The 25279-nt window shown below is 42.8% G+C and overlaps 1 protein-coding gene across 1 annotated transcript in view; it reads left to right on the forward strand.

The window, feature by feature from the left end:
• Positions 1-25279, forward strand: part of VPS41 (VPS41 subunit of HOPS complex) — a 182315-nt gene that overhangs the window by 36680 nt on the left and 120356 nt on the right. The window contains exons 3-4 of the mRNA XM_039223138.1: positions 4074-4181; positions 10207-10284. Coding sequence (XP_039079069.1) covers positions 4074-4181; positions 10207-10284 — 186 coding nt within the window. The remainder of the gene's footprint in view (positions 1-4073; positions 4182-10206; positions 10285-25279) is intronic.

Genomic DNA, 25279 nt, shown 5'->3' on the forward strand with positions numbered 1-25279 from the left:
ACACAACTAATAGCTTATATATACTTGGAAGAAACTTTGACTGCTCATCAGAGACCTGGAATACTGATTTTTTTAAAACCAGATTTATTGCTTTTAAATTTTTATTACTTCCGTAGCTAGCCTGCAGGATAGCCCCCTGCTGCACCTCAGCTATTATTCCTGCCCTTGTGACTCCCCCCCCCCCCCCCCCCCCCCCCGCCCTGAATCGTGGCCGACCTGTGTGGTCAGTGGAATACTGCGGGAGTGTGCGTCTTCCACTCGGTCATATGTAACTGTTTCTCTTGGATCACTCGCTGTGGGAGAAGTCCCTTTCCATGGACCCTCAGGCAGCATTAAGGAAAATGCTTCACAGAAGTGAGGAACCGAAGCCTCCTGCCAACAAGCAGCATCGACTTGACAACCAAGTGAGCCGTTGTGCAAGCAGATACTCTAAGCCCGGTCCTGCCTCCTGCCAGATGATTGCGGCCTCAGCTCCCATCTTGCCTGCGACCCCACGAGAGACCTTGAGTCTGAACCACCCAGCTGAGCCAGTCCTGTATTGCTTACCCACAGAAGTATTAAACATTAAAAAATTTTTTAATTAATTTTGAGAGAGAGAGCATGTGAATCCCAAGCAGGCTCCGTGCTCAGCACAGAGCCCAATGTGGGACTTGATCCCCCGACCCCAGGAACATGACTTGGGCCAAAATTAAGAGTTGGAGGCTTAACCAACTGAGCCACCCAGTCACCCCTAAATTAATATTTAAATAGTTAAAATGTTTATTGTTTTAAGTCAGTAAATTTTGGCATAATGGGTTATGCAGCAATAGATGACTAATGCACCTGCTAAGTGTTTTTAAACATTTCCTATTGATCACATAGGTCATAGTTAGTTATTTGTAGGCATAGGGGTTGTGGAGGCTTCTGTTATGATTTGTAGCATTTTGATAGGGGATTGGGTAGTATATTACACAAGTCATTGACTGTAGGGCACTCATGATTATCTGAATTTCGGCTCTGTGTATGTGCTTGGTGAGATTAAAATTTCTGATCATAATTTAGTGCTGAAAATCTGTAAAATGGAGTAATTATACTTAACTCTCCAGTGTTGTTGTTTTTTTAAGTCAAGATGAGCTATCTGATGTTAATTAAGTCTGTCACAGGACGTTTGATGAATATCACCCTTCCCGTGTTACCGTGCGGTTCTGTGTGCTAGAGGGAAAGACCGCTCTTGCCGTTTGAGTTTGCATCGCTGCCTGGGATGTCATAACCTTCAACAGGCCAGCACTTCCCTTTCTATAAGTCATTTTCCTTTTCCTTACTTTTTCTTTTTACTAGGACGTGCCTCGGCGTGATTTTCTCCATGTTTATCCTGCTTGGGATTACAGAGCCCCTTGACTTTGTGGGCTGGTGGCTGTCAGTTTTAGGAGATTCTCGGTTGTTGCCTCTTTAAATATTGCTCTTGCCCCTCTCCCCAACTCGTGTTCCTTATTTGTCTGGGACTGTGATGGAAAGTTTAGCCCTTTTCCCTGTGTTGCGCATATCCCCGATTCTTCCTCTGTGTTTTTCATCCATTTTTCTGCTCTGGCTTCCCTTTGGAGATTTATTTGACCTGTTTTACACTTCACAAATCCTGGCCTCAGCTTTGCTAATCTTCCAGTAAGCCCTCTGTTACATTCTTGGTTTCAGTTTTAAAATTTCCATTTGATTCTTTTTTTACAGATTATAATTCCCTTTGAAAATTTGTATCTCTTCATCTCTCTTCTCCCATCTTCTTTTATTGACCATACTAATCATAGTAAAGCCCTTTCTGATGGTTCCCGGTCACCTGTTGGGTCTACTTTTATGGTCTTTTCTCTCCCTTGAGTTTTAGTCACTTAAGTTTTAGTCACTGCCACTCATGTGGCATACCTGGTGATTTTTTTAAAATTGATTTTGGTTTTTTTTGTTATTTTTTATTCTCAGTATTATGAGTGAAAATGGTAGAGGCCCCAGTAGTTTTATACTCCAAAGAGAAGAAGTTTTATACTCTTTTTCCCAGGAGTCCCCCTGTCTTTATTGAACAGATCGGTTGGGGGTTCTGTATCTTCTGTATCTTCCAGTCAGCAGTTGAACAGAGTCAGAGACACATTGAAGCTTGGGAAGCTACTTTTTCATGTCCTCTGGGGACCTGGCATTCCAGTTGGCCTGTGCTGTTCATCAGGACCTCATTTGTTGCTAATTCCTAGATTCCAATTCTTATTTTCTAAGCACATCAAGGCAGCTGCTTTGCATTTTTGAGACTTTCTGTTTAGCTTTGTAGCTTTGGAGATTGGCATTTGTCTCATGGGGAAGAGTGGCTGTGTAACTGGCTCCCTTCTCTGCCCCTCTCCTCCCCTGGGATCTTAGCCCCTCAAGCCTCCTGTTTTGTTACTTGAATCCTACAAGTACCAGAAGATGTGCAGCCTTTCCTACCCTCAGCAGTGGCCGTCTTCCAAGGCAGAGCTTGGGTTCTCAGCCTCTTGTCCTGCACCCAGAACTGGTTAATACCTAGGAAGAATGGCTGGAGATCGCTAGCTCACCTGGCCGTGGTTTCTCCACCATCTTGGAATCTTGGCCCTTCTAGGCTGCTTCAGCTGCCCTTTAATTGATGCCTTTGACTTGTGCTGTGTATTTCACTAAGCCTTTCTAGAGGCATAGAGGTGGGAGCATGGATGTACCTCAAGTTACCCAAATGTTAGCTGGAAAGTGAAGACTATACAATTGCAGTACTTTTGAAGGGAATGTCCATGAGTCGGTTATTTTCACGAACTTTTGTTTGGCCAGCTTTATTCCGTCACAGTTACTGACCCGTGCACATTTTATAGTTTCTCATTACATGTTGACACAGTAAAATAACATCTTTTCCTGAGTCCTTATAATAATTTTCATAATTCTCCTTGATTTAATTCAGAGCCATGATAGTCCCTATAGATTCCTAACTTTGCTCCATAACTGTGAGGACCAAGGATATCTTCTGATGTATCAACAGGTTGAACATACAAAGTGAGTGATAATACATACAAAATGATTAAGAAATTTTTAACGCATTAAAATTTTTTTAATGCATTAGATTTATTTAGATGAAAGTAAACAACATTTTCTAACAAACATAAATGATGGGCTGTCAGTGTTTATAACTATTAAAATATTTTTATTTGTATGAATACATTTTGTAATACAATTTCCAGTTTCCTTTGTTTTTTCTTGTAATTATATATATTTTTTGTAATTATATTTTTTCCTAACTAAAAGTAGATATTCCCAAATCCAGCAAAGATATTTATAGTGTTGAAATATAAAATCCACATCTCTGGAGGTTTAATGTATTCCTGTCTCCCTGCTCTGAGTGTTTTGTGTCCATGACCTCAAACTGACCAGTATTTTGCCCACACATCTTTTATTGGCATATATGGAAATAGGTTTTTTTTTTTAAGTTTATATTTATTTGGGAAGTCAGAGAAAGACAGTGTGAGTGGGGGAAGGGCAGAGAGACAGGGAGAGAGAGACTCCCAAGCAGGCTCTACACTGTCAGCTCAGAACCCGATACAGAGCTCGAACTCACAGAACCACAAGTTCATGACCTGAGCTGAAACCAAGAGTCGGACGCTTAACTGACTGAGCCACCCAGGTGTCCTTGGATAGTTTTATATTTAATATGCCAAAGGTGATGACTGTTGACAGTACGTATATATGCTCCTGTTCTCAACTTTTGAAAGTATTCTGCTGGTGAAGTTGTAACACTTGATATACCCAATTGGAAAAATGGAAACCTGAAGCTCTAATTTTTTTTTTTTGAGAGAGAGCACAAGCCAGGTGAGGGGAAGAGAAGAAGAGACAAAATCCCAAGCAGAGCTTGAACTCCTAAACTGAGAGCATGACCTGAGCCAAGATCAAGAGTCCGGTCAACCGAGTGAGCCAATGGGGTGCTCCGAAATATGAAGCTCTTAACCCTTACCTATATTTGTAGTTATTGACGATCATTGAGGAGGCCATCTCTGGTCCCCTTTTGAGAAATGTGTTTTGAGTCTATTTCACATCTGTGATGGCTGTTATTTTCTCTGCTTTTTGTGTAGGAAGAAGAAAGCGAGGAGGAGCCCAAACTGAAGTATGAAAGGCTTTCCAATGGGGTAACTGAGATCCTTCAGAAGGATGCGGCCGGCTGCATGACTGTCCATGACAAGGTAAGGTAGTGCTCGCAGAGGAGTCTTCTCGAGATCCCTTCTGTCATGAAGTTTGTGTATCCTCTGGACTCCTGATGCTTTTTGTGGTGGCTTTTCCCAATAATTGTGTCTCCCTCTCTCGGTCCCTTTCTTCTTCCTCTCCAACAGAAAAATGAAAATGACAGCCAAAAACATGATACATATGTACACACACACACACACACATACGCACACACACTGCAAGGGTGTATCCAGTAGAATTTAGATCGATGTGAAAGATGTCTAGCAAGTAGTTCTAGGCAGCTCTATCACTTTAAATTCCTCAGGCCATAAGTAGTAGAGTTCCAGAAGACTGGAAATTCCGTAACACTCCGTGCTTTCATGGCGGCAGAAGACCTTGCATTGGCGGTGTTAGGAATCATTGGAGAGGCCCCAAATGATTACTTACATATTTTATGGATTAATACGTTCCCTTCTGGGCTCTGCCGTACCAAAGCCCTCGCTGGCCTTGTGAGTTCAGGCTAAGTACCATACAGCACCCTTTACCTATTCTTGGGCCCAAACAGAATGTGTTCTGAGCGGAGTATTGGAGGCCGGGCGGTTTGAGCCACTGCCCTCTTCTTCCCTGTGGGCCTCCAAGAGTGAGGCAGATTCCCCAGGTCTGACCCACCTCCTGGCTTTAACCGGAATCGCCAGTAGTGTTTCCTCATCCTCCTACCTTTTTTTTTTTTAATGTTTTATTTCTTCTTGAAGCTCACAAAGAGGGAGGGGCAAAGAGAGCGGGGGTGGGGGGGCAGAGGATCTGAAGCGGGCTCTGTGCCAACAGCAGAGAGCCCAGTGCGGGGCTCAGACCCCTGAACTGAGATCATGACCTGAGCGGAAGTCACACGCTCAACAGACTGAGCCCCCAGGCGCCCCACACCCTCCCTTTTACTTCAGGTTTCATCCCGCTGTTAATAGAACCCTTGTTCTCGCTTGGGGCACCTCTCACTCGGCTGTCCCACCGTCTCCCCCCCACCCCCGTTGCCGCGCTCTCCCAGTCTGCCATTGGGGCCATGTCCCAGCTTCCGTGTCCCCTTGCTACGCTCGCTGAAGACTGGCCTTGCCGTCCCTCCTGTGGGCCTTTGTCTTGATTTTTAAATTTCACAATGTCCGTGACCACCTACCCACGGACGCCTCCCCAGAGCAGCATGCTTCCTTATCCAGGCGCCTCGTAATCGGTTCCACCTTTTGTTCTGTGGTCCCCAGAAGCTCGGCTCCCCCGTTGTGAGCTCCTCTTCTGCTCTCTCTCTAACCTCGCATCATTTTGTTTTGTTGTCTGTCCCATTTGGCAGCATAACTGTCACCTTCCGTCACCTAAGCCAAAGCTGGCTCTTCCTCCACGTCCACCCGGTCTTTCCTGAGTCCTGGTGATTTTCCCACTTGCCCTGCCTCTGCTCACAGACCGCTCCCTTTTCTGCTTTAAACCCCTTTGCAACCTGGTTGCCAGAATCCGCTGTTGAAAATACAGATTTAAAACCCTCGTATGATTTTCACCCTCTGCTATGTAAAGTCTAAGCTCCTTCGTGTGTGGGATGTGAGGCCCCCTAAGATCTTGCCCCCTCGTGTAACTGGCTTCACGCCTACCCCCTTCTGCTGGATGGGTGGTGTGTTGGAGGCGGCGCCTGGCTGTTTTTACTCACACCCTCTCTTCTGCCTGGATCCGACCCGCATCCTGCCTGCTCGAGCCTGCTCCCGTCCTGGGCCCTTGTCTGCTGGTGTGGGCATTTGGCATTTCTCTCTGGAACTGCTGCACATGTTGCCAGCCAGTCTGCTTTCCTGCAGATTTGCTTTCGCTCTGGTCCATCCACAGCACTTCTTTCTACCGAAAGCAATCTCCCAGGGGCGCTGGGGCTCAGTTGGTTGAGCGTCCAACTTCGGCTCAGGTCATGATCTCACGGTTTGTGGGTTCGAGCCCTGCATTGGGCTCTGTGCTGACAGCTCAGAGCCTGGAGCCTGCTTTGGATTCTGTGTCTCCCGTCTCTCTGCCCCTCCCCTACTCGCACACTGTCTCTCCCTCACTGAAAAATAAACATTAAAAAGTCAGTCCAGAAATTCAAATCTGATCACGTAATCCTCCCTAGAATTCTTTAGTGGTTCCCTGACGTCTCGAGGATTTGGGTATCCTCTCGTGCACCCTTTTCCCCACCTGCGTTCATCACCATAAATATTCAGGTGCTTCCTGTTGACCCGCCTTTCCAGCCTTCTCACCTGTCTCTTCCCCTGGGCGCAAACTGGATGCTCCCACCATATAAAACTACTTGTAGTTTCTTGATTTTTTTTTTTTGGTCCTCCACCCCCCCCCCCCAAGTTTATTTGGCGAGAGAGAGAGAATGAGCAGGGAGGAGCAATCCCAAGCAGGCTGCGCACTGATGGTGGGGTCGGATACACGAACCGTGCGAGCATGATCTGAACCAAGATCAAGAGTTGGAGGCTTAAACGATTGAACCACCCAGGGCCCCGACTTTGCCCTGCTTTTTATGGGACTCCATGCCTTTGAGCAAGTGGTGCTCACTCTGCCTGAAATGGTCTTTACCACATCCTGTCCCATCTGCCTCAGGGTCTACTGTCTAACTCCTTCAAAGTTCAGCACAGCTGACCCCTGCCTGGTTCCAGAGGGTTGTAGAGATCTCCCATTTTAAGGGTACTCTCTAATTAATCAACCCTTTTAATCTGTATTCCTCGTTATACCATCACCTTTTAAGTTACACCTGCTTATTATCGAAGGCTGTACAGGTGCTTTTTGTCTGTTGAATGAACCTCTGGATGAAACAGAGCATAGTGTGCCTGCTGGGAGACCAGACTTTATTGACACCATAATTAAACCAAGTTGGTCAAGGAGCTGACCGTGGGAACTATAATCCGTGCTGACTTTTAGAATATGCGCTCTTAAAGTGATGGCCATGTTTCTATTTATGAAGTCTCTGATCCAGTTGAGAGTATTTTGGCTCTTAATTCTGGCCTCAGTTCTGCCACTGATTGACCATGTCCAGGGGGCTCCTATCAACTCCTGGGACTTCTTTTCTCATGCGGAGTTAAAGGCACTCCCAGCTCTAATATTTCGAATACTGTAAAATGCTTTGTGAAACACAGACGATATTATACAGCTGACCACGTATGAGCTGTTTCCTTCATGGTGTCTGAAGGACTGCTTATCCTTTCTTCTGCTTGTTTACTTCCACAGAGTCCCTTCATTCAGAGTAAAAACAGTTATGCCCAGGGGACCGGATATGTCAGAAGAATTGGATGCCCAGTCTGCTAGTTTACAAAAGGAGTCAAGTTTCTATACTTAAATATGGAAGGGGTTAAATAAATTATGCTTATCCTTTGCTCATCCTGGATTTTAAGTGTTCTCAGGTTAAAAACACAGTAATTACAACTGCTCAAGGCTTTTAATGGCTGGAATGAATCACATTTAAAAAATTTTTTTTAACATTTTTAAGAGAGACAGAGCATGAGCTGGGGGGAAGGGCAGAGAGAGAGAGAGGGAGACACAGAATCCAAAGCAGGCTCCAGGCTTTGAGCTGTCAGCACAGAGCCCAATGAAGGGCTTGAACTCATGAACCATGAGATCATGACCTGAGCTGGAGTTGGACACTTAACCGACTGAGCCACCCAGGTGCCCCTGGGAAGAATCACATTTAAAGGATTTGTATTCATCTTTGTGATTTCTGGTCAATTTTGCATTTTTTTGTTGTACTTTGAGTAGTCCAAAGCATTAGTAAGGGAAAGTATGACTCCTCGATAATTTCAGTAGTTAAATAGACTTTCTAAGACCTATACAATTGTTTTATGAAACTACTTTTTTTTTTTTTAAGGACACGTATTTATTTCTAAAAGGCAATAGCAACAATTGATCTAATCCGAATGAAATGTTTTAGTAAAGAAAAGGTAGCTTGTTCCAGAAACCGCTGCATTTTTGTTCAGAAGTGTTCTAAAGGAATTATGGTTTCAGGTTGAAACTATAAAATCAAAATAATTATGTTTTCTTTGTTAAATATTTAATGAGTGAAAGTAGCAGTTTTGAAAGAGAAAAAGGGAAGACCTTAATATTCAGGTGTTGTGCATAGAACCTTTAAAAGTTTTGATAAAATCAAGTATAACTGGAAGTTCAAGAATGGCCTCTACAGCTGTGTTGCAGAATCACCAGGATTAAAGCATTTTAAGGATCCGAGCCCCCTTAGTTTTCTAACAAACTAAATACAGTATTTATGAGGAGGATCAATACCATCCAGTACTTGGGGCCCGGTGAGCTCTTAAGACTCATTGTTTTACCACAGCCCATCGCAGACCGAAGCGGGAGTATTCATTTTTAGCTAGTAGCATGTGGGTTTTTTCTTCTATTCAAATACCGTCAGAGTGTCACTGCGGAGAAAAAATTACAACCATCCGAGCCATCCCAGTCCTCCGTTTCTGATTCGAATGTTCTGGTGCTTTGGAGGCAACGTCCCGGCTCGGTTTAAATATTCAGTCTAATTTCCCCCTAGAATTACCTCTTGCCCCTTCGTTTGCAGGGCCCCCGCACCTCGCTTCCAGCAGACTTGCTGTCTGCGCCGGGTGTGGACTCGGCACGGCACCTGGTGCGTTCAGGCAGGCGTGCGCGGCCGAATCGTCATACCTAGTTATGTCTCCACACCTGATGTTTTATTAACCAGTATTGATTTTTTTACCCGGGGGACTTTTTTCTTGCTGGCAAAAAAAAAAAGGCAACCTTGCAGGAGTGAAAGGCATTGGGGGGCGCATTTCTAATGAGCCCCTCTCTCCCTTTCTGTGGCTTCTCTTTAATGTAGCTTCATATTTTAAGTGCCCGGGCTGGAATTTCATTTTCAGCAATTGCATTTTGATAAAATCCTTTTAAACCTTGACATTCCATAAGGTTATTTCTCCTAAAGATTGTGCTGCTTGACTAAAACGCTTCGTAGCACCTGTAAATTTCAGCATTTCATTATAGGTTGCAACGAAGCATGTTCCCATGCAATGAAAGACCTAGAATTTAGAACATTTGAGTGATGGTGAAGGAGGTAAAAAGGAAGAAAAAAAATCTCCTGTCCTGTTTCAGGTCGTCTTCGAGTTTCGTCATGTTTGTTTAGGGTTGGTTCAAAGAATTAAAGGACCGATGGGAGTCAAGAGCTATTTCCTATCAACTGAATAAGTAGCTCAGTCGTTATTTTGCGACCAAGGATTCTTTTTTGCATTAGAATATAAACATCTGCAGTCAGCGGTCCCCACTAACTTTTATAGAGCATTTCGTGCTAACTGAAGACGTAAATGCTTCTGGGCTTTTTCATCTCCCAGCATGACTCCGACTTTGCTTCCTCAAAAATAATACTTGGTTGGGGCACCCGGGTGGCTCAGCTGGTTAAGCGTCCAACTTCAGCTTAGGTCATGATCTCTCGGTTTGTGGGTTTGAGCCCCGCGTCGGGCTCTGTGCTGACTGCCAGCTCAGAGCCTGGAGCCTGCTTTGGATTCTGTGTCTCCCTCTCTTTCTCTCTGCACCTCCCTTGCTCAACGCTCTGTCTCTCTCAAAAATAAATAAAAACATTAAAAAAATTTTTTAAATAATACTTGGTTGTTTGTGCACATGGGTATGTATATTAAACTCACATGATAGTGCAGATTTACACACTTGCCATCAATGAAGGGGGGGTTTCATCATTCCCTTTTGACTTGGAGCTCAGCTGGAGGCTGGCCAGGCTTTTGCAGCTGCGTGTGGATTTGCTGCCTCCACCCACCAGGCGTTGTGTACTGAGTGCAGGCACATCATCAGTCTTCCGTGGATGAGGGGCCTCCTGGGTCATTCTGACAGGCCGTGTGCACCCTTCCAGTAAAGGCAGCCCCGTTCCCTTCTTTCCCCGAAGCTGGGAACAAGCCTTCTCTGAGGCGTGTGCGTGTTCCGAGGCACCGCAGCTCACTTACGCGTTCAGAGTGCTGACTTTGACAATGGTTCACTTGCCAAATGTGCGTTCATGGGCTCACTAATAAACTCACCCCTCTGTTCTCCTTGCAGTTTTTGGCACTGGGCACACATTACGGCAAGGTCTATTTACTCGACGTCCAGGGGAACATCACTCAGAAGTTTGATGTAGTGAGTATACGGCATAAACTCCTGTGTGAACGAAACTTCGTGCTGAAATGTTATGCTTTACAGTATTAGCTTTAGCAGCGTGTTGGAATAGTATAAAGAAAGGGTCTCTGTCAGTTAATCGGAGTGCTTAAACGTCACACTGAATTTTACGGTACATGCTAAAAATTATAAAGGTGAACATAAAAGTAAAGAGGTTTATATATATATACAGACATTTTGTCTTTTGACTGAGTATCTTTTATATGTGAACTCCATTTACAAATCTTTATAAATGCACTGAATTCTAATTTTTGAGTTGATTAGAGTCATCCATTTGGCTTTAAATGCTATTTGAAATATTTCTATGTGTTCGTTTTAAATTAGAACAGTGAGAAATATCTAGGCGAATTGTTATTAAAAGAAAAAAAACACTGCTTTTATTAGTGAATGCTGGTCTTGAGTTACATAATTTACATACTTCCTTAAAGTGGGAAGCCCCCTCATTTGGTCTGTTGTAAGTCTCTGCCCCACCACCTTCTCTAGATGACGAATATAACTGGAGACTGACCGATCACCTTGCTGGTTCAGGTTATTTTTCCTGCATACATGCAGCTAATACTTTATGTGACTGTTTTGTTGCTTGGTCTCCTAGGGGATTATATTGATTGAAAGTGAAGAGCTGAGCTTCTTAATATATTAATTGTGATTCGGAATCACTGAGGACGAAGGAAATGTTGAATTTGAAGCTGTATTTTGGTCTTTAAGATCTACCTTGACAGTTTCAAGAGCATCCATGCTTCTGTGAATGTGAACGTTTGGGGTGAACAAGGTGCTCGTTTTAAGGGGCAGGTATCACTTTTTCAAAGACTGCATCAGCACCTGTTGAAAGATCTATTATAAGGGATTGGTGTAGTTTATAAAGGAGACCAGAGTTTTTGATTTGGGGCACATTGTGTCTGAAAGGAGTAGATTCCTTTGTTGTACTTAAAAGACACTGAATGTCGATGGATTCTTTGGAATAGTCCACAAAAGGGCCTTATGTGCACTAACGATGCTAATGTATCAGGCAGATTGAGGGTTCCGGTTTTGCTTCAGCATCTTTCAGACCCTGAGGAGTATATTTTTGGTCCTCCATATACCTCCTAGACACCTATCTTGGTGACTTAAACATCTGTTCTTTCCGTTGCCATCCATTAAAGCATGTAGCTGGTGCTGGGGGAGATCTGTTTTTTGTCACGTTACCTGTGTCTCCTCACCTATAAAACAAAAATGAACACAAACAAATTGAAAAACAATAACAAAAAAATTCCACCTGTCTTGTCTCTTGAACCTCCTGCTCCAGTTTAATGAATATCTGACCCTCTGCATCCAAATCAATCTTTTAAATCCTTTATAGAAATTACGGTGCTTGGGGTGCCTCGGTGGCTTGGTCAGTTAAGCGTCTGACTCCATTTGGGCTCGTGATCTCCCGGTTTGGGGATTTGAGCTCTCCTTGGGCTCTGTGCTGTCAGTAGAGGAGCTCGGGATTCTGTCTCTCTCTCTCTCAAAATAAATAAGTTAAAGAAAGAAAAGAAACTGAAGTGCTTGATTGTTGAGGTTTATGGACATACCTGCTGGTTTGATTGCCAAAAGAGAAACCAAGAAAAATATCATAGGAATTTAATCGTGTATTAGTTCACTTACTCATTCCGTCAGTCCTGTGTCTGCTCAGTATAAGCCTTCACTTATCTCTTCTCTCATGTCAGTTGTATCCGGTATGTCCCATAGCCTCTTTCAGGTATTTATTTCAGGTGTTGTTTCTAAATCTGCCCACATGATTTTTGTGTTTCAGTTTTTTTTTTTTTTTTAATCTTCCCATATGACCTCTTCAAAAATGAAGTTCTCTAGAAACTTGCCCACTCCCACTTTTTTTTTTTTTTGCAAGGAGAGGAGGATGGCTTGGTGGTATTTTATTTACCTTCTCAAAGATTTTTTTTTTAATTTTTATTTATATTTGAGAGAGAGAGAGTGTGAGCAGGGGAAGGTCAGGGTCAGAGAGAGAGGGAGACACAGAATCTGAAGACAGCCTCCAGGCTCTGAGCTGCCAGCACAGAGCCCGATGCGGGGCACGAACCCACAAACCACAAGATCATGACCTGAACCGAAGTCGGATGCTTAACCGACTGAGCCACCCAGGCGCCCCTACCTTCTCAAAGATTTACCATCTCAAAGATTTCGATCGTCTTCTGTTAAGGTTTTTCATGAGACTCTGGCTTCTTCATGATCATTACCATAGAAGGCATACGACTTTCAGGTGACAAGTTTCTTATTGTCCTCTTTTGAATAGAGCCTTCATGTATAGCTTTTCAGTGGCATTTTTCCCTTTAGTACTTTCCTGTTTCTGATGATGTGATTGCTCTGTGGGCTCTGTACCACTTTTTTTTTTTTTTTAAGTTATTTTGAGAGGGAGAATCTGTGTGTGTACATGAGCAGGGGAGGGGTAGAGAGAGAGAGAGTCCCAAACAAGCTCTGCGCTGTCAGTGCAGAACCTGTGAACTGTGAGATCATGACCTGAGCCAGGAGCAAGAGTTGGACACTTAACTGACTGAGCCACCCAGGTGCACCTGTGTCCTTCCTTTAAAAAAAAAAAAAGTATTCTTTCAGTTCTAAAAATACTATGATGGGGGCGCCTGGGTGGCTTAGTCGGTTAAGCGTCCGACTTTCGCTTAGGTCATGATCTCGCGGTTCGTGGATTTGGGCCCCGCGTCGGGCTCTGTGCTGACTGCCAGCTCAGAGCCTGGAGCCTGTTTCAGTCTGTGACTCCCTCTCTCTCTCTGACCCTCCCCTGCTCACGCTGTCTCTCTCTCCTAGAAATAAATAAATTAAAAAAAAAACCTTAAAAAAAAATAAAAAATAAAAATACTATGATGACTTGAATTTGCTGGTTTTCTTCGAATGTAATGATTGCTGTTTTAATCCAAAGCTTTATTCTTCATTAGAAGTACAATAAGAGTGAACAAATATTTTCAGAAATTAATGAAGAAACACTCCTGACTTTAGTTGTCAGTTCTGAGAATAGTTTAGACAAATTAAAATTAGAGAAAATAATAATCTCTCATGTTTGCATAACATTCATTTTCTCAAGAAAGATCTCTTTACTGCATTCACTGCATTTATAGTTTTGATTGCAGTCCTTTTGTTTGGCAGGGGGGTGGGGGCACGGAGGATTCTCTAACAAAGTTTCCTGAGTGATTGTGCTATCTGAGCTGGGATAGAATAATTGCTCTGGAAGCCCAACGTGACTTTAAATACATATGATGTAAAAGAATATAACTAAATAAATCCTTCTGCATGTGGAAGAAAGATATTTCTCTACAGTTCCACTTGAAGGTATATATTCATTACAACTGAATGCAGCATTTAGTTCACACATGTGTGCACGTGCACACGCGCGCACACACACAAGTATATAGAAGACTGTTATAGTAGCTCGGTTCATAATAGCTCCAAACTAGAAACAACCTAAATATTCCTCAGTCATAGAATGGATAAGCAGATTGTGGTAGATTCAGGGCACTTGAAAAGAACAAACTGCCTATACATGTAACAACATACATGAATTGCACAGATTTAACGTTCAGCTAAAGAAACCTTCCACAAATGTGTATGTATTGTAGGATTCCTTTTACGTGATGGTCAAGGAAAGGTGAAACTGACTTGTGCTGCTAGAAGTCAAATGTTATTTGAACTGGGAGAGAGCACAGGAGAATCTGGAAAATGATGATAATCTCTGTCATGATGGTTTCCCATACACACACACACACACACACACACACAGGTAAAAATCACTGAACTATATATTTGAAATTTGTGCTCTTTAGTCTGTATGAGTTATACCTCCGTAACATAACTACACACACACATACAGAAATACCTATATACTTGTCTGTGTCTTTGACCTTGAGCAAAACTCATATTATCCTTTGTCTGTTGAAACAACCCTTTTCTTTCCTCAGTTCTAAATACCAGTAAATTTAAGTTGTTTCCGGGATCTTTATATGAGTGGATCATGCCTACCACTGTATATTCATACAATGATTACATAAAAGCGTAGGCAGAGAGGATTCTGTGTTCCCCTGCCGTCTATGACCGTGGTTTGTTGGTGGAGAGTGAAGACCACTGAAGTGCTACTTTATTTTGCATGTTGATATTGAGATTTCAGAACACTTAAAAGAATATTCAGATCGGGGGCGCCTGGGTGGCTTAGTCGGTTAAGCGTCCGACTTTCGCTTGGGTCATGATCTCGCGGTTCATGGGTTCGAGCCCCGCGTCGGGCTCTGTGCTGACTGCCAGCTCAGAGCCTGGAGGCTGTTTCAGTCTCTGACTCCCTCTCTCTCTGACCGTCCCCTGCTCACGCTGTCTCTCTCTCTCTCCTAGAAATAAATAAAACATTTAAAAAAAAATTAAAAAAAAAAAAAGAATATTCAGATCGTTAATGTTTTAACCACATGTGGTTTTTAGAGGTTATTTGTACATATAGCTTTATGTTAATTCAGACTTACTTGATAAAGTTCACTCCTTAACTCCCAGAGTAAAATGAAAATAGTCCTTGCTTCTCCTATAAAAGTACTCAGGTTGCTATGAAAATTGCCTTTAAGATAGATCGGGCCTATACTCCCTCGAATAATGGTGGTCTCCATGCTTACAAGGTGTATGACATCTGACTTCAAAATTCTTAGAGGATCAGGGCACCTGGGTGGCTCAGTCAGTTAAGCATCCGACTTTGGCTCCGGTCATGATCTCACGGTTCGTGGGTTGGAGCCTCGCATCGGGCTCCGTGCTGACAGCTCAGAGCCTGGAGCCTGCTTCGGGTTCTATGTCTCCCTCTCTCTCTCTCTCTGCCCCTCCCCTGCTCACACTCTGTCCCTGTCTCTCTCTCTCTCTCTCTCTCAAAAATAAACATTGGGGGGGGGAAAAAAAACAAAATTCTTAGAGGATCTCAAAGATGTTTGAAATTTCCACGTAGTATTTATGCCCATATAATGCCATTAAGTCATCATAATTACTTTCTCTTTAATAGCTTCTGCTTTCCTTAAAGCATATTAATGTTAAGGCTTACTAATTAGGAGAACCTACTTGGAAGCAATGAGCAAATTATTTCGGAGCATTATTCCGTATGTTTTAAGTCTTTATTCTTTTAAGTGTGCTAGAGGGAGAGCAGAGAATTCCACTGACTGGACATAAATTTCTTCTGTTTACCTTTATGTGTTTTTCTTCCTTGAAATAGAAAACGCCCCAGCTTTGCTGTCAGGGCGTCTTGGCAGGAGACTTCAGATAAATACCTGTAACGTGGATGTTATAAAAGGAAAGGGATGAGAAAACAAAATAAAACATTTTGTATTAAGATAAATACCAGGTTTTAAACTAAATCTCTTATGAGGTGGGTTCAGGATTCTCCTTGAACTCCCGATAGCTGAGTCTATTGATGTTTCTATTCCTGTTTTTTATTTAGGATTAAACGAATACACTGTGTTTCCTACAGCTAATCTTTTGTATTTCCTCATGTTCATATGACGTTAAATAAAATAAAATCCCAGATCTCTATCAGACCTTAAGTACGTCACAGGACGGTATCGTAACATCCCTTCTGCTGGGGGGTCTGTTTCTGTCTCCCCCGCCCCCCCCCCCAACCTCCTTCAGTCCCCTCACTGCCCCCGAGAACACTGGAAGCTCCTCGTGAGTTCTCGGGTAGAGTTCTTGCTCTAGCTCAGCACTCAAGACCCAGTTTGGTCTTCTGGCCCCACCTACCTTTGTGATCTTCATTTGGGTTTCTTTCTCCTCCGGGCATTCTGATCCCCTGGCCATTTTGCGTATTGCCTTGGGCGTGCACGCGGCCTTCCGGGCTTTTACCGCGTCTCGCTGGCCTGCTCCTCCGTGAGTTCCATCCTTTCTGTAGCGTGGGGGCCCTAGATTGCTGTCCTGAGGGCCCTCTCTCACTCTGAACCTCTGTGTTCTTGCTGCTTTATTTGTACTGTTAGCCTCTCAGAGGGTCAGTCCAGCTTCTCCTTCATATATATGTTTAAGGTTTAGGAGAGGAGGGGCTGTGTCCTCTGCTATGCCTCTCTCCTCTTTCTCCCCCTCGCTCTTTTCTTTGGGACTGTTTATTACCCGGTGAGCATATATTGGCTGATAATATCATCTTGAAACATACCCACAAAACTGGCTATTTATCTGTCCTTACTTAAGCTCTCATGAGAGCCTTTGGAGGCAGATCTCTGCTCGCCTGTTTATTTTTCAACCCCCCGCTCCCCATTTGGATTTATGTTTAGGACTTTTTATGTTGAGATGTGAACCTTAACTCCTACTTTTAAAAAGTAACCCTTTTATTTCATAGTACTTACCAACTGGCTGTCAGATACTCAGATTTTTCCTAGCTGCTACGGGTAATTCAGAAAGTCATCAGAGTTTAGAAGCTGAGGACGCTTAGCTCGTTCTAGATATTAAAAAAAAAAAAAAAAAAAAAAGGGTGCCCGGTAAGGAAGCCTGGAGGGAATTGGGCTTGAGCCACTTAGGTTCTGTCTTCCCTGCCTCTGTGCTTGTCTGGATTGTCCTGGGCCTCCCTCACATAGAGGTCATTCCAGGCCTGTGACTTGGGCCATCTTTGAGATTGCACCCCCCTGGCCTTCTGCGTTCTTGGGCTTAGAGGAACTCCTGTCTGATACAAATCAGCTCCCTTTTCCTCTTTCCTGTGTGTCAAGACCTAAGTGTTTGCAAGATCATCCATCTTTATTTCCCGCTTCGGGAAACGAAGTGCTCCCCTCCCCCTCCTCCCTTTGTTCATCTGCTCCTGGAAGCATAGAGTTCCTTTCAGCTTCTTAGACTGCGGTTTTTATATTCACAGACATCTTTTATCCTTCATGTGATGTGATCTCCTCCTCCTCCTCCGTGTTTTTGCCACTTCTTTAACGTCCAGTACTTGTGTTGAGATTATGAAACTAGAATAGTAATATTCTAGTATTAGAATAGAATGTGAGCTTCCTGAGGGCAGTTTCTGTGTGCAGTTTACCCGTGTGTCCTTGGTGCTCAGCCTAAAAACTGGCAGATAGGGAGAGACTGATACAAGTTGTCTGAACTCTGATAGTTCCAAATCTGTAAAATGTCTTGTATGTGGACTACCTCCCAGACAATCAGGAGGTTTTTACACCTTCCTTTGCCACATCCAGATGGGTGTGTGTCCATTACGGGAGATCATATGGACATGACCATTTCTTTGAGCGTTAATACTGATACTTCAGGCTCATTCATACTGTGGCCAGGATGACATTGGGCTGACTGGTGATTAAGAACCTTCGAGCAGATCGAAAAACAGAAGCTATCATTGAACAAAGAAATTCTTCTCACCCATTGGTCTCGTGGCGCGTAGCCACCTGACGTAAATCCCATCTGTAATATGTTCTTCCAGATGCGGCATCATTACTTGGGAAGCATGTATCCTTTGATGTTATCAGAGTGGCACTTTGTTGGCTGAAATGTATCAGTGTCTGTGATACCTGTCTAAGACTGATTGACAGGTCTCAGATTCTTAGGTGTTTAAAGAATCTGCCTTCTATATTTGGACTCAGTATTTTGAGTGATAAGAAATGTGTCAAATGAGTTGAGAATTACTTAAGTGGAAATCATTCTAACAGACTCCAGGGAAAATCATATTTCCAGTTTTCTGCATTTTTTGCATTAAATCATCTCCAGTTTGTGGTTTATTTATAGGTATCTTGGTAACTTTGGTAGCATCTGTGCTTAGAGGTGGCTAAGAAAACATTCAACTTCAAGTGGAAGCAATTAAAGCATTATACTTACAAAAAATTGTAATATATGACTTTTTATTGGTAACTACATTTGGACAAATACGTCTTAAGTAGCTGAAGTTTAAAGTATTTCTTCACTGAATGAAATCACCCTGTTACTTCACACATTTCACAAAGTCAGGGTTGAAGTGATTGTAACTTTCCAGAAAATGAGTCTGAACTGGGTGGTGGCTGGGGCCTGGCAGAAAATCTGTGGATTCCATTCTACAGTACAGGGGACCCTCTGTTCTGGTGCTTCCGTCTTTGGGGGTCGGGCACGTGTTGCAAAGTGAGCACGTTGAAAGGATTATAAACAATGTGGAGACTCAGAAGGTGTGATTAGCTTTGCAGGTGGGAGAAAGTGAAAATTTGAGATGAATCTTGAAGGGTAGATAAGCAGTTTTTGATTGTCAGAGTGGGTCTGGACAGAGGGATGCAAGCTTCATATGAAATGGAATCTGAAAGGGCACTTATCACAGCCTTTTTATCTACATATAGGTTTGTTTTTTTCCCACTAGTAGCTTGAGAATTGGAGAGTGGAAAGGCAGGAGTGGTGAAATGCAGTGAGAGAGACTTTTTCGGCAGGTGACCAAAGGGGAAAGGACCAAGGGGAAAGAAAAGGGAGTATTTTCACGGTGACTGGCTTTGGAGTTGTGTGTGTTTAGGAAACTAAATGAAACCATTATAGTGATGCTGAATCAGATGTCATGGACCAGGAGGCAGGGACTCCTGTGTGGGTGAGGTATGTTTAATAACAGATAATTTCTACCTTGAGTTGGTGGAATATTACTTTTTCTTTAAACAAGCTCTCATTTTCTGTTCGAAGAGCTTTGTTTTATCAGCCTTCTCGAGAAATTCTTTATTTGGCTAAAATTGCCAGGTAGTTTTCACTTGACACAATCATGATATATTGTGATAATTGGGAACCTACAGGATGTTTTGTTCATCTCCCTACCCAGGACCTGAGATTCTTCAAAAGCGTTCTTGTCCTTTGCTTGTTCAGTCCTTATTTTACACCTCCAGTAAGAAGAAACTTACTACTTCCGGGGCAGCTATCAGCTCTTAACATTTTAGATTTTGTCAGTTTAATTGGTAGCAAGGAAAGAACATTCTTATTAAAACTAAATACAGTGGAATAATACCACTAACAGCCTCTTAGAATGGCTAAGACATGACAGAGACTGACCATACTAGGTGTTGGTAAGCCACGTAGAAAAAACTCGCATACGTTACTGGTGGAAATGGAAAATGGTAGAACCATTTTGGAAAAGAGTTTAGCAGTTTTCGAAAACAGTAAACATATGCCTACCACGTGATCTATTCCTTTTACCCTGAGGAAACGGAAGCATGTGCTTGTACAATGACTTGTACATGAACGTTCATATCAGCCCTGCAGTGGAATGCATCTGTATGCCCATCTCCAGGGGAGCGGATAAACAAAACGTGGTGTACCCATACAATGGCATTCTCCTTATCAGTAAAAAGGAACTACGGGTGCATGCTGTATAACATGGATGATTTTCAGATCTGTTCTGTTAAGTGAAAGGAACCCATACTACAAAGCCTACATGTTATATGGCTGCATTTTATATAAAATGCTGGAAAATGCGTCTATAGTGGGGAAAAAAGCAGATCAGTGATTGCTTTGAGATGGGCAGAGGGCTTCTGAAGTGGTGTGAGGTAACTTTCAGGGCAGATAGATTCATTATATGGATTTTGATGAAGGTTTTACGAGTACATATACACGTCAGGACTGATCAAATTTACACTTTAAATATGTGCGGTTTTTTGTATGTCAATGGTATCTGAGTAAAACCGTTAAAAAAAAAAAAACAGTAAAAAGACAAGCTACAGAAAAAATGGAATAATGTGTTCCTAAGAGGTAATCTTTACATATCGAAATATTTATTTCCATTTATGCAACCCTAAATTGTTGGGTATATGTTAAGGTGCTTGACATTGTAAATGGCACCATACAGGATGGGGTCTAGGTTATCTAATTATTGGGTGCTTTGGCTTTTCTTTAAATTGAGTAAAAAAAAAAAAACACTTTTTATTACAAATTTTTATTTTTTTAATTGTTATTTTTTAATGTTTATTTATTTTTGAGAGAGACAGAGACAGAGACAGAGACAGAGATGGAGCAGAAGCAGAGGAGGGGCAGAGAGAGAGGGAGACACAGAATTCGAAGCAGGCTCCAGGCTCTGAGCTGTCAGCACAGGGCCCAATGGTGGGGCTTGAACTCATGAACTACAAGATCATGGCCTGACTCAAAGTGTGATGCTTAACCAACTGAGCCACCCTGGGGCCCCAACTTTTATACATTTTTCTGTAACATCTTATTTCTGACCAATGAAATACAGCAGGGGGGAAAGTACCCAAAGTTTAGCTTATTCATGAGAAATAGAATTTTACCAATATTATATTATTATAATATAGTAAAATATTATTTTCCTGTTTTTGTTCTATTTGCATAAGTAATACATGTTCTGTGTTACAGATTCCTTTTTGGGGCAAGTACCACCTTTTATAGAAATGATATAGTAATCGAGTGAAATCACTAGATAGGTAAGGATTTGACGTAGGATAAAACAGGCTTGTTTGAAGTAATGGAATGTGCTAAGTCTCTTGTTTGGGTACATCTTCCTAGTTAGCAGAAAGTCTCCCCACATTTTGTTAATTTTTTTTTAGAAGAGTTTTATCTCAGAGTATTAAGTGCCCTGTGAGGTAGCAGGGTAGTCTAAAAATCGAATTCCATTTTACTTTAGTGGAAAAAAATTAATCTATCAGGGCACTTTGGTTGCTCAGTGTTGGAAACCCAGCTCAGCCAGGCTTAAACCACAGAGGGTTTTACCAGCTCCTGTTGTAAGTCAAGGTGAAGTGGGGACGTCGGGCTTAGATGTTGTCTTGCGGCAGCATCTTTGGGATAGGCTCTTTTTATCTAGTGGGCGTTATGGTCAGCCCACAGTCCAAGTCTGATGTCACAGATCCTCGTAAGTGAACTCGGACTCCTTCAGTAACTTTACCTGCGGGGCCTGGTGGGGTAGATAGTTCTACCTGAAGCTGTTGCTACGGTTGTTTTAATAGGATACTCCGTTCAGGCCTGAGTTAGAAGTAGGAACTGGATGGGGGAAGGGTGAGCCCTGCTCTAATAGAACCAGTTTCTTAAAGAAAAAAAAGTAACCTGCCTGTTACTGTCTGTTACTGCCTGGAGCTCACCAGGCACCAACTTCCCAGTGTCTTGTACGCTCACTGAACTGTACTCAGTCTAGGAGTGACCTTGGGGTGGGCGGAGGGGTCTGGTGACTGAATTTTCCTTTGAACGCATCCTTTGAGGTGAAATCACTGGTTCAAGACTGTGAACACTTTTACAGTTTTCCTACAGATTGCTGCATTTCAGTATACTTAGATGATGCCAAACTACTCCCAGCAGCCCCTGTATGAGAATGTGCTAGTGTAACTTGTCTCCAGCGTTAGGCATTCTCATTCAGAAATTCTTTGCCACGTAGACTTCCAGAAAACGGGAATGTATTGATTTACTTTCTATTTTTCTGGATACTAATGAGGCTGTTTACTCTTTTGAGAATTGTTAGTTCATATACTCTGTCAGTATCTGTGTAAAGTTCTAAAATGATTTGTAATTAAAAAGTTTACCGTTTACAAGGAAAAATAACAACGTTGGTCAGGGAGGATCATGTGATGGCTCAGAATCAGAAGTCGCCAGCAAGTCAAATTTAACACTTGCCAATACATCTTTCTATCAAATGAAATACTAATGATTTGCTCTTAGGACAATGTGCATTTTCACCCTCCCTTAGTACTTTAAATCTGAACTTCATTGGTTTTGTTCATTCACTTGTTTTGATTTTTTTAAGTTCTATAAAACCTGTAATCATAAGGCGCTTATAGTCTATTTTAATTACATATTTTTGTTCAAATATCACTTCTACAATGAGCTCTTATAGATCAATAAGGAAAACACACACAACCCCTGGAAAGAAACTGGACAAACAGATGAACAGGAAATTCTCAGATGGAGAAGCCCAGATGTCTCCAATAACCCCATGAAAAGCTAGCAATTTCTCTAGTACTCCTGGGATAATCAGGAAAATGTGGCATTATCTCAATCATAAGATACCATTTTACCCTCTTCCGTTCAGCAAAACATTTAAAAGTCTGCTGAGTACCAGACAGAGACGCTGGTGGTGGGCCAGGGAATTGGCCTCCTCGAGTGGCAGACAGGAGAGCCTGGACACATCTCCTTGCCAGAAACAGGGACAGATGCCTTCGAGTCTGTTTATCTTTATCTTTAAAAAATTTTTCTAAGTTTTATTTATTTATTTTGAAAGAGACAGAGACAGCGTGAGCAGGGGAAAGGTAGAGAGAGAGGGAGAGAGAGAATCCCAAGCAGGCTCTGCACCATCAGCACAGAGCCGATATGGGGCTCGAACTCACACAGCCATGAGATCATGAAACCTGAGCCACCCAGGCACCCTTATGTTTATCGTTTAATTCCACCTTTGTGGTATTTCAGTTCAGAAGTTTTTTTATCTGATTGCAGCCATTATATTAATCTTCTCATTTAGAGTCCATGTTTTTATGTCTTTGGGGAGAAAAATTTGTTTGAATCTTTGGAGAGTCATAAAGCTGTCCTTCTGTGTATAAAGTGTTCCTTCTCACACTTAACTTTCTCTTCCTCAAGAAAAAAAAAATCTCACTGTGCTATGAGGAGAAGGATTTATTCCTTGGTATGAAGATGGAGTCTGTCGTTCTTCCCTTGCCAGGAACAAAATCTATCTACAAAAATTTCCTACCCCCTGAGCCTACCAGTTTCTCATTTTCTTTCCCCTGAAAGTTTTGACTCGGTTGCATTATTGGAAGTGCAGCTACCCCAGAACAGCGGTGGAAAGAGAAGCATTGGTGGGTGGTCGGAGATGAAGGCTGATGGGTGTAATGCCCAGCAGGAGGGAGGCTGGCCAGGCTCTGGGGGTGGGAGGTTGTGGTCCTGAGGCGGGCGAGAGGCGGCGTGGCGCTGTGGCCGCCAGCCGGGTGTGGGGTCCGTCTCCTGGCTTCCGTTCTTGCACCACGTTCAGTAGTTTAGGCATGCTACTTAACCTTTCTTGCACTTTCTTTCTCTGAAATGTAGAGCATAGTCTCACCCCTGGTCAGTGTGATTCATTTGAGGATTATTTGAGATCGGCATGTAAAGTATTTGGTGCAAGGCTCAGTATTAACTACCATGAGGAATGGCATCAGGCCAAGCGTCTGATTGCCCGAGCATTTACGGCACTTCAGGAAGAGAGCTGTTATTTTTTTTTTAATTCATTTATATGATGGGCTTTAACAGTGTTCATGGTGTATAGGACATGCAAAAATAGAAGAGAGAGAAACAGAGGAAAGGAAAAAACGGAAAAAAGAGAAGAAAGAGAAACTTAATACTCCCATTTTTAAACTTTTTTTTTAATTTCTTTTTTTTTTTAATGTTTTATTTATTTCTAGGAGAGAGAGAGAGACAGCGTGCGCAGGGGAGGGTCAGAGAGAGAGGGAGTCAAAGACTCTGAAACAGGCTCCAGGCTCTGAGCCGGCAGTCAGCACAGAGCCCGACGCGGGGCTCGAACTCCCGAACCGCGAGATCATGACCTAAGCGAAAGTCGGACGCCTAACTGACTGAGCCACCCAGGCGCCCCAATACTCCCATTTTTAGACTGATTTTGCTGGCTGCTCTATCTGATCCTTTGTTTATTTGGGGCGTCGGTTACTTTTTTTTTTTAATTTTTTATTTATTTCTGAGAGAGAGAGAGAGACAGTGTGAGCAGGGGAGGGGCAGAGAGAGAGGGAGGAACAGAATCCGAGGCAGGCTCCAGGCTCTGAGCTGTCAGCACAGAGCCCAATGCCAGGGCTCAAACCCACGAACCGTGAGATCAAGACCTGAGCCGAAGTCGGACGCTCAACCAACTGAGCCGCCCAGGCGCCCCCATCAGGTACCTTTTATAGTGTGTCACAAACAGGTCCCCAGTGCAGGTCCGGCGAGTTGACTTCAGGAATTTCTTTGCAGTGTTAGAGACCTCACAACTTAGTTTACAAGGTGCTCTTTTTGAGAACTGGTGAGAGAATGCCATCTACTTGGGAAAGTGCCCTGATGGAGAATTGAGAAAGCCATGCTTTTACACTGGAGAGCATTCTGACAGTCTCCGTAGCGAGAGTACAGTCGCACTGGTGAAAGTTTAAATGGTCTTTCCTCCTCTTTATGAAAAATAAGTTAGGCATTTTCTATCCGATTAATAACTCGGTCTCTGTTATTTAAACCGTACGTGCTAGCCTTTTTAGGCAAGTGATTCTCCCCTCCCCCCAAACCCACGGAAGCACCAAGCCTTTACTTTCTCAAATGCTGTTTTTAGGCAAATAGAGTACATTAGCTTTGTTGCTGTTTCTTATTATCCATTATTATAAGTGAAAGAAGAAGGAGGTAAGAACATCTTGGCTCCCACCAGATTTTTCCTTTCTCGTCAATGGTATTAGGAACGTGCCGGTCAAGAAATGATGCAGGATTATCTGTGGGCTCTGGCAATGTGTCCACACAGCTCTGCGGTCGGCATGGGTTTGCGCTCTCTCGGGCTTTCTGCACCTGCTTTTGTTAATGAAGTTTGTCCTTCAAGGTCTGCGATAGCAGATGCTTAGGACTTGGCTGGTCGAGGGGGAGCCCTCTACGACTTAATTAAAACAATGTTTTGTCATGCTTTTTTTATTTTTGAGAGAGAGAGTGAGAGCGCGCGTGGGGAGGAGGCACAGGATCTGAGGTAAACTCCAGGCTCTGAGCTGTCAGCCCAGAGCCCGACGCGGGGCTCAAACTCACAAACTGCGAGATCATGGCTTGAGCCAAAGTTGGCGCTTAACCGAGTGAGCCACCCAGATGCCCCTAAGACTTACTTTTTTTTTTTTTTATTTTAAAAGAAATATGTACTTTACATACAGAAATAAATCTATACAAGACTATTAAAAAGATATTTATAAGTAGCTGAGGATAGAGTTTTGAATTATCATATTATACATCAATAATAAGCCTGCTGATTTTAAGATTTTTAATTTCAGAAGCCTGATCAATGTTCATAGGGAATTTTTTTTTTTTTTTTTTTTTTACAAATAGTTTATTGTCAAATTAGTTTCTACATAACACTCAGTGCTCATCCCCAAAGTGC

The sequence above is a fragment of the Hyaena hyaena genome, unplaced genomic scaffold (assembly GCF_003009895.1).
Source record: "Hyaena hyaena isolate Hyena2069 unplaced genomic scaffold, ASM300989v1 scaffold_1286, whole genome shotgun sequence".
Taxonomy (NCBI): Eukaryota; Metazoa; Chordata; class Mammalia; order Carnivora; family Hyaenidae; genus Hyaena; species Hyaena hyaena.